The 9,919-nt window shown below is 28.8% G+C and overlaps 1 protein-coding gene across 8 annotated transcripts in view; it reads right to left on the bottom strand.

Annotated features, from left to right (window-relative positions):
• Positions 1-3,425: 3,425 nt before the first annotated feature.
• The window catches only part of SelR (methionine sulfoxide reductase SelR), a 29,878-nt gene continuing 23,384 nt past the window's right edge, over positions 3,426-9,919 (bottom strand). For 7 of the 8 annotated variants that reach the window (XM_035373729.2, XM_035373733.2, XM_035373735.2 and 4 more), the window contains one exon: positions 3,426-5,177. In XM_035373729.2, coding sequence (XP_035229620.1) covers positions 4,978-5,177 — 200 coding nt within the window. In that variant the 3' untranslated portion in view covers positions 3,426-4,977. The remainder of the gene's footprint in view (positions 5,178-9,919) is intronic. The other variant, XM_085819376.1, reaches the window with a different exon arrangement.

Genomic DNA, 9,919 nt, shown 5'->3' with positions numbered 1-9,919 from the left:
ATCCTGGGTGCGGAGGTTCATCATCCACCACTCTTTCTAATTCTGGCGCCAATGTAGAGATATTAGGTATTTTTTGGAAGCAGATTAAACTGAAAAATATGCAACGCCTTCAACGGGAATCACCACACTACGAAGGCATGCCAAGAAAACGGGAGAAATACCTTAGCAGGTAAAACAATCTAATCCTGCCAGGCTTGAAAAATATTCGAGATTCGTAAACTCGAAATTTCTCACTTTTTTTCGTCATTCGACTCTTCTGAATCTCAGTAGTGGGAATTGCATTGTGACTATTAGTGAAATGAATTATTGTTCCCGATCTAGAAGCAAAGTAATTTTTTCACAAATTATTTCAAGACTTATTACAAATTTTTTATTGGTTATTGTGATTTTATAATATATTTGTTAACAGTCTTCTGCTGAAGTAACTGCTACAAAACTGTATTTTATGTTCTTAAATAGTCAATTTAGACAATTTTCTGTAAGCATTATCCCATAGAGATATAACTGATAAAAATTATTTGTTAAAAAAAAAATAGCGAAATCAGTTTGCTGGAACATTGCTTCAGGTCTACCTCTGAGAGATCATTTTGCCCTCTTAGTACATTTAAATAAGAGCACAATTAAAAAAAGATAGCTATTGAATAAATTAATACCTCAGATTTAATTTGAACTTTTCAATTAAGACACCACGTTTTTTTAAATGGCTGCGTAGGTGTTTTCATGGTTTTCCCCATATGTAACGTGTATACGAGTCATTTTCCATTCAAAAGTTTTCGACGAAGGCATCTCTTTTATTTGGTATACAGCTCTAGTGGACGTTTCCATAATCAGCTTAACCGAAACCATTTTACGAAGTAATGAGCAAGCACTTTTATTGACGCCTTCAATTTTGTCAGAAGTCCTGACGATATAGATCAGTAAATAACACCTTCATTATTCCAATGAGACAATTAAAATAATAAAATTATTCATGTTAAATATGCATGCAGTTAGCGATTTATATCTTGCATTTTTAGCCGCTTTGAATCAAATCTGGATTTGGACATTTTGAGAGTTTTGCCTTTCAAAAGAGAAAAATTAAAAAGGGAATTTGCTTAGGAAACCAGAATTGTAACTAATGAATATTTTAATAAAATCTGTTATTTACAAATTACCAATTAAAATTATTTCATGAAATATCTATATTTAAGACTAATAAAAAAGAATTGGAAATAGTCCTTACAGTATATAATTATTGAAAAGAATCATAAAAGTGATTTTGATCGCTTTTAACGTTAAATATCCAGTTCTATCAACAACCATATTCTATCTGCCCACTTATTCAAAAATAAAATTTGAAATAAAGGAAACTAATATGAATTAATCCCTACTTTTGAGTAGATAAAACATACTGTGTGATATTAAACGCATATCGTAATATCATATGCCAAAGAGGAAAATATTTTTCTCCTTAAGAAATAACCTTGTAGACATTTTTGTATTTAGGTATTTTTGGAAGTAGGCAAAATGAAAACTTAGGAACGTCTTCGCCGGGAACCGAACCACGGACCTCTGGAATACCGGCCCAGCGTGCAGAACAACTACAACACGAAGGGACGCTAGGAAAGTGGGAGAAATACCTTATATACTCCCCTTTTTAAAGGGCGACTGGGGGTTTCAGGCGACCCATTCGCCAAATCCTGGGTGTGGAGAAACCTTATCCAATACCCTTTTAGTTCAGGCGCCACTGTAGAGTGATTAGGTTTTTTTTTAAGTAGGCTAGATGAAAAATTAGCAATGCCTTCGCCGGGAATCAAACGAAGGACCTCTGGAATACCGGCCCAGCATGCAGAACCACTACACCAAGAAGGCACGCTAGGAAAGTGGGAGAAATACCTTATAACCTTATAAGCTAAACTTGAAACTCATCTCGAACTCAAAACGAGGGACAATTTTCTTGAGCTTCAATTTTTCACAATCCATATTAGTTTCTCTCAGATCCCGACAAATGAATCACGCAAACACTACCAGTTATTTCGATAAAAAAGTCGCTTAAATAAGCAGTTTTTAAAGCAGTAGCATGTAGCGTACGTGTAATTAATACTTTGCTTTTAATATAAACAGTTCGACACGAAATGCTTTTATTCAAAGTTCAAAAGTTGCAGCATTCACATATATGCGAATGAAAATATCGTCTGATTCTTAATATGGAAGCTCAGTGTATAATGTAGAGATAAATAAAATAAGAGACATTGCACCGCTCAAAATGCAGTCAGAAATTTGATAAAAACGCGTCAAGTGTTTTGCTGTATTGCTTAATCTGAAATTAGGAATATTAATTTTCTCTAAAATTCAATACTGATGATTAAAAAAGGTCATATAATTTGCACTATTTTAAGCAACTTTCTGATATAATATAAAGCTCTAGATTAATAATGAAAAATAAAAATTTGTTATTGATAATAGGGGAATATTTTGGGACCAAAGCTTTAGGTACAATGACTTAAGGGATAAAAACAACATAGGGTATTAAAAGATGAACTTGCAATTTATTATCGACTTCCTCACTTTGTGACCGTGTATAACAGATAGTATGTTCAGCTAATATATAAGTAAGCTAGTTGTTTCATCCTGGCAAAGCATAACTAGATTTTCACGTTTCTCGATCTGATTGCTAGCTTAAGTTAATAACTTCTATTGTAGTGAAAGATACTCATTATTGCTGCTTGTTTCTGTCGAAGGCCACAGCAACTCCTAGGCCATTTGCTTTTTAATGACGATAAGGGACTTTATCACGACTATTTAAAGAACACAACAAAGTGTTTTGTTTAAGAAAAATGTAATAGTATAAGACAGGATGCTTATATGCTAATATTATTGTGGAGACAAAAGCTTTAATTGTAACCAAGCAGGAGTGAACTTTTAATTTATAACTTTGGCCCGCATGCTTATTGTAACCACGGCAATAACTCAGAGACAGCAGAAATACTGTTAGAGAAGCATAGCTTGAAAAATACTTCAGCAGCAGATTTAATGCAAACGGTTTGCAACGCAAATCCGCCAACAGATTGTTTAAGAGCGGTGTAATTTTAATTCCATATTCATGAGAAATCGCAATTTACACTGAGAATGGCAATCATTAGAAATGATAAGAAATGTCAAATGAGCAAAATTAAGGATCGTTTATTCGTTTTGGCCAAAATTAAGGAATTTTAAGGACCAAAAATCATTTTTGAAAAAAATTAAGGACTTTTTAAGAACTTTTAAGGACCGTACGAACCCTGCTGATTGCGATTTTCTGGCATTCTTGTCAACCGAGGATGTCCTCGGTTAGAAGATGTGTATACATATTTCCGTACTCGTTTTACACCCTATGCGAACACACACACACACACACACACACACACACACACACACACACACACACCCCCAAAAAAAAAAAGCAATTTCAACAAACTTATTCATATATTTATTTTGATTTTTCTAATTACAATTTAAATACATTTTTCAGCTTTTGTTCATAATACTATGAACAAGATGCACTTTTTCAAAGAAATTAAGATTTTCCAAAGTTGCTCACATTTAATACTCACAATTATTAAAAGTTTAATAATTAATCACTACAGCATAAGTTGTATCTAGCCAACATATACAAAGTAAAAGCAAATGACTTTTTAATAACCACCTAACTGTTTAAACCAAACAAAATCCCAAAATAAAAATTTAAAAAAAAAAAAAAAAAATTCTCTTTTTTCCATAAACAGATAAAATATACTAAGAAATAACTCAACATATTATAGAAATAATACATTCATTGGAAGCAAATTCTCAAAAAATATCAAATACTGCAAGCAAATTATTATGCAGATTAGTTTATTTTGATCTAAATTTATCTAAATTCAATCACTCCTGAAAAAACTTTCACTTTTCATATGAAATATTTTACATGCATTATTCATTTGTAATTAATTCTATTATATATTATTCACAATTTACAATAAAGTTCATCACCCTGATATGATAAATAAATTGAATAATACATACATTACATCTGAAACAAAACATTTAGTTTTGAAAGAATACTTTTACTTCTACACCAAAATTTGAAAAATACGAAACATCAAAATAATTTTTAATATTAAAAATTTATTCATTAATTTTCACCTCCAAAAATGCATATAAAATCAATAAAAGATCTTTTAACTGAACTTACAGATGTGAAATATTACAAAGAATAATTGTTTGAATAGAAATTAGCATGAAATATAGTACAGAGGTCTTAGAAAAACCCTTATTAAAAATATGTCCCATTGAAAATATTCATTCTTATTTTAACAAATTTATACTTCATTCAAGAATGTTTCCAAACAAAAGAAATTATTTTAAAAATATAACTATATAAAATTTCATTTGCAGATGAAATGCGAGTACTGACAAAAGTCGTAAATGCTCAAAGCTTCATTGTAATAACCACAAAATAAGCACACAATGCAGATAAAATTATTATGAAATCATATGATAATTCAATGCACATCTTTATACTTGAAACACAATAAGTAGTCACATATATATCTTTTACATATATTTTAAGAATACAATATTGCCTTAACTACGAAGGCAAAAAAAGAAAAATTTTTTTAAAATAAAAATACATCATTTTATATTCATTCTAATACATAAATGAAAAAATGTGTTATTCAGAATAGAAATAATGAACAGACGTAACGGACATTACATCTGTTCATTATTTCCATTCTCAATAACACGTTTTTAAAACTAATTACTAAATAATTAGTTTTAAAATGCAAATAAAATTCTCAATATTTTTTATAAACTGATTACTTTTTATCACATAGCAACAGTCAATGCAGTATGTATATTTAAACTAAAGGTGCTTTACAAAAACAGATGTACAAAATGCATTTTGAACAGTATAAAAAGCTTTTCGCTGAGAGCACCTAGAACAACTAATCGCAGTACAAAAATTATTATTTCATTTTAACTCTTAGGAACATCATTAGATGAACAGTCTTCAGCCTTTTTAAAATCTAGTGCCGCTGAATTGATGCAGTAGCGTTTCTTTGTTGGCTTTGGTCCATCATCAAACACATGGCCAAGGTGAGCTCCACATTTTGAACAAAGGACCTCCGTCCGCTTCATGTCTGTTTTCATAGTTAGGAGAAGAAGATTACAACTAACTGGAAGAAAATGGACAGCACAAGAAAAAAAGTGATGTCACCCTATGTTTGTGTTTGGCATGCTTTGTTAGTCTAGGCTACTCCTCTATTACAAGTTAGGGGACTTTATTTCATGCTGGGTGAGGAAACTGTCCAAACGTAAACAATAAACACTTAATTTCCCTTACTTCGCATTAAATAACTATCATAATTTAAAACCAAGAATGGTTTAAGAAATGTACTCACTTTCTAAAGAAAAGAAAAATTATTTCTTATCCTACATTTTAAATAAGTATTATAATTTACAGTCAGAAATGAATTCTTTTGATTATGGTTTAATATCATTTTAATGTGATAATATATCCTCAATAAGAATTTAGTATTAATACTTCAGAAAATATCAAACTGCTTGGAAAACAATAGTACTACTGTTAGGTTAGGAAAGCTGGAAAATACTATTTCATACTTTCCAAAAATTTTCTTTCATATTTGAAAATGGGAACCAGATTTCCTTAACATCATTTTTGTTTTAGGCAATATTTACGATACTCATAATGACGTATTAAACAATGCAAGAATCTAATCAGTGAAAAGTTTCTGTTATCCATTTCTTAAATTCATTATAGAATTTTTTCAACTTACTTATTAAGGAAACAATTTTGAATGCTCTGAACTTAAAAAAATTAACCTTTAGTTTATTTCATAATAAATTTAAAAGTACAAAATAATGAAATGTTTTTTAAGTTTTTATCAGATACTTGCTTTTTTACAATAAAATAAATAGTTAAGGAGAAGATTTTAAATGTATATAGTTAAAAGTATGATGAAAAATAAACGTTTGATGTAAGCTTTAGATTTATTAAAGATAAGCACAGTTTTAAAGAACTACATATTTATATTTTTTCCTTACTCTCATATTACATTACTGTTATCTCCCCTTTCTTCTACAGTCAAAAATTATAAAATATAAACATTTGGAAAAGATATTAAATATTCTAGAAGTGTAAAAAACTACAGATTTTCCACGACCTCAGTTATACTATACTAGAAATAAAATTTGGCCATTTAATGACTGATTTACTAAGGATTCATATTTGAAAATGGTATATAAATTCATACTGAAATGCTTACCAGAAAATGATATATATATATATAGTTACAGTAAAATGCTAGAAACATAAAGAAAATGCACATACATAATAAATTATCATTAAATATTTATATTTTTAATTAATTTCTTTTCCGTTAGTCTCAATGTAAGAGCAATACTGAAAAATTAATAACCTCAGTTGTTATTAATAATAAATAAATTAATAACAACTGAGGGTTACAGCCGAAAACATCGCGGAGAAAACAACGCAAGGCGAAAATGTCGTGCTACAAAACATCGTGGGAGAAAACATCGCAGTTCTAAAACATCGTCGTACAAAATATCGTCGTCGAAAATAAAGCGGTTAAAAAATTTCGCAGTTTAAAAACATCGTCGTCGAAAATATCGTGGTAAAAAATAAAGTATCTACAAATCATCGCATGACAATAACATCGCAGATATGCTTTTTTCAGGCTTTAATAACTGTAAATGGATATTCCCGTAATGATTTGTGGAAGATGGAAAGAAGGATAATTTTTACTTTCATATTTTTTATTAACTAATAAATTTTAGTTGAAAAAGTAAGAAGGATACTTAAGAATAGAAAATTAATGCAACTTATAGCACTTAATAGAATTTTAAACCGACATAGTTAACTAACAATGGTCATTAATAAATCATTTTTATAAAGTTTTTACTGGTAATTTTTTATGAAAAGTATTATCTAAAAAAGATTAGAAAAAGGAAGGTAAGTAACTGCATAATCTTATTTTTAAAAAAATTGCTAAGTTAATTTTGAGATTATTTTCTTCACTTTTGTTAGTCTAATACTCTTATAGCGAAAATTATTTCTTGTTTTGTTTCAGTTTATTCTTAAAATGTCATTAAAATTTCCATGCACGGCGTGCAGTCAGTTACTTGAATGACGAGTTGTTAGTTATGAAGAAAACCAGCTATGCATAATATTTCAGTAGGATTTGGATTTATTAGATTATGCCAAAGCACACTACGGCTATCTGCTTAAGGGGTGGGATTCCTTTGTGGAGTACATTCTCAGGAACTGGTTCATATGCACATTATACTTTAGGAAAATCACGAAAATCTTCATGCAGCTTCTTCTTCTTTTTTTTTTTTTTTTTTTTTTTTTTTTTTTTTTTAGAAATAATGTATACTTGCAGTGAACATTCTTTGTGACTATCTCCCTCTAAGACGAACAGTGTTTTTGAGAATAATAAACATTGGTTTTTAATCATTATGCAAGTTCACCACATTCACTCAAGATTAAAAAGATATGGAATTTTGAGTAGTCGCTTTAAATAGGGTTGCCTACATTTACTTTTAGATTTAGACATTTCTTATTTAGTACTTTAAAAGTATTATTTAATTTTTCATATACATTTTATTCGAAAATTTGTAGTTACTTGTTGAACTTACAGTGGCCAACTTTCTAAGACAATTTTGAATGTTTTCTCCGGTATTTCTTAATTTTCAGAATATCTTAAATTATGCTCGCCAAAAATCTGTAGCGAAATTAAAATTAATATTTCTGAGTGAGATTCTATTTTGTAGCGATTCTTTGCCTAGCAACTTTGAAGCGACTAATTTTTCTTGTAGATTTTTAATTAAAGATAAAATTTTGTGAAATAAAAACTTAATCGAATTTCCTTTATATAGATTTCAAGGATAAAAACTGTACATATTTTATATTGTCTTTTCTTTTCACTGACTGAAACGTGAAAGTACAATTTCTTTTTGAATTTATATGACAAATTTTTTGGAATAAGAAAATATAACATTTTTATGAATCATATGAATACATATTTATGAATCACATATGCTTTAGAAACATATGATTTTGAATATCAATGATAATTAAACTTTAAAATCCGGGTTCGCTTCATGCATGATTATTTTTTAATTAAAGTATCCAGAAAGAAATTGTTTCAAAAAAATGAAAGTATTTAGTGCGTCTAGGCGTTAAACTATTGGAAAAAGATATCTTGAAAGAAGGCATGTTAATTTCCATAGTTTACGTTTTAAATCAAACAAAATTATCTTTTTGTTTTAATAATTTTACAAATCTTATTGTTTTTTTTTCATCTGTAATTAACTGTAGTTTTAGTTTCTCAGTTCACAATAATAAGCAAAGATATACTGTGAAATAGCTGAGTCAATGAGAGGTGTGTTATTAGGTAAATGTAGAATTCAGTTTATGTACACCACTGTAAACAACAAATATACTAATTGCTTATCTGGATTTCTTTACCTCAACATTAAACATTTTCTTCCTGTTACACTTCACAGAGAGGGAAAAAAAGCTTCTCTATCTCTTTTCCCAGCCATAAAAACTCTACTACGATGTTCATTATTGCATCTGCATGTAACAAAAAGAACAAAATGTTGCATATAAGTTTATAACTTCATGGAGTTAGCCATTTTTTATACTTCGATATGTGTTCTTTCTAATATTCACGTCAGGCTTAATTAGCATGTTGGCTATGATTCATACTATATACTTGTATAAAATCGAATCACATGCTTTTTTGAGTGCTGGATTGCTCAAAAAAACTTTTTTTCGTTTTATTGTTAAAATATGACTAATTTTTATATAAAGTGTAGTGGTGATGGTGCGTGTTCAGAGGACTACATATAGTCTTTATTTGTTTTGTATATTATCCGTATTTACTAGTCCTTATTATATTACATATTATAGTAATGCATTTTAGTAATATTTACGAATTCCCATTGATACTGTGACACAATCATTTTGCTTCTTGAAGGCAACTTTTGCAATAAACTTCGAATGTTTCAGTTTCATCATAAAATGAATTATTTTTTATGGATATTTAGCACTAGGATTTTGATACGAAAAATATGATTTAAATTTTGTGCTCTAATTTTGCATTAAACCGGACCAAAATTTTTGGGAAATCCTCTTGTTATTGAAAACTAATACATATATAAAAGTAGAAAATAGTAGTTTCTCTAAATTGTTTTGAATTTCTTTTAAATGAATTTCGAATGCTTCTAGGATTAATATATTCCTAATTGTAATGGGTAAGAATTGCAATAAAAATTATAGCTCATAGGAAATGTAGAATTATAAAACAATCAGATAATTATGAATTTTCTCAACTGTATTCAGAATTCTTGCATCTTTTTCTTTAGCATTGAGTCATCTATGATTGTTTCACTACTGACCTAGCTAACTACAGTGTTATCAAATGAGTCTTACAAAAATGCATATTATGATGCTTCAAATCATTAAAACAGTATAGATAATGGCTATCTGGTTATATCTTTGTGTAAGGTCTTTCTGATTTGTATATAAAAATATTTGAGTTATATTTATTTTATTGACAAATGTTTAGAAAGCAGACAATAAACTCCGATTGACTTAAATGAATGTAGGTCTTTATATTGAAAATAATGCTAGTTTCATAACTCCCTACAATTAAATATAATATGAATTTCTTGCATATCTATGAATTTGCAATTTGAAAGACACACAATTTGCATTTTTGATAGTCTAGTATCAATGAACACATAAATTCAGAAATTTTAATGAAGAAGATTTCTACTTTTTCTACAATATTCATTTAATTTATTTACAGTTATGTATAGAGTTTGAGCTTAATTTCAGGAGAGGAGACTAGAAATGTTAACTTTTTGT

The sequence above is a fragment of the Stegodyphus dumicola genome, chromosome 6, assembly GCF_044657685.1.
Source record: "Stegodyphus dumicola isolate Sdum_Otavi_A_Nest chromosome 6, ASM4465768v1".
Taxonomy (NCBI): domain Eukaryota; kingdom Metazoa; phylum Arthropoda; class Arachnida; order Araneae; family Eresidae; genus Stegodyphus; species Stegodyphus dumicola.
This window is presented reverse-complemented; position numbering and strand designations above follow the sequence as displayed.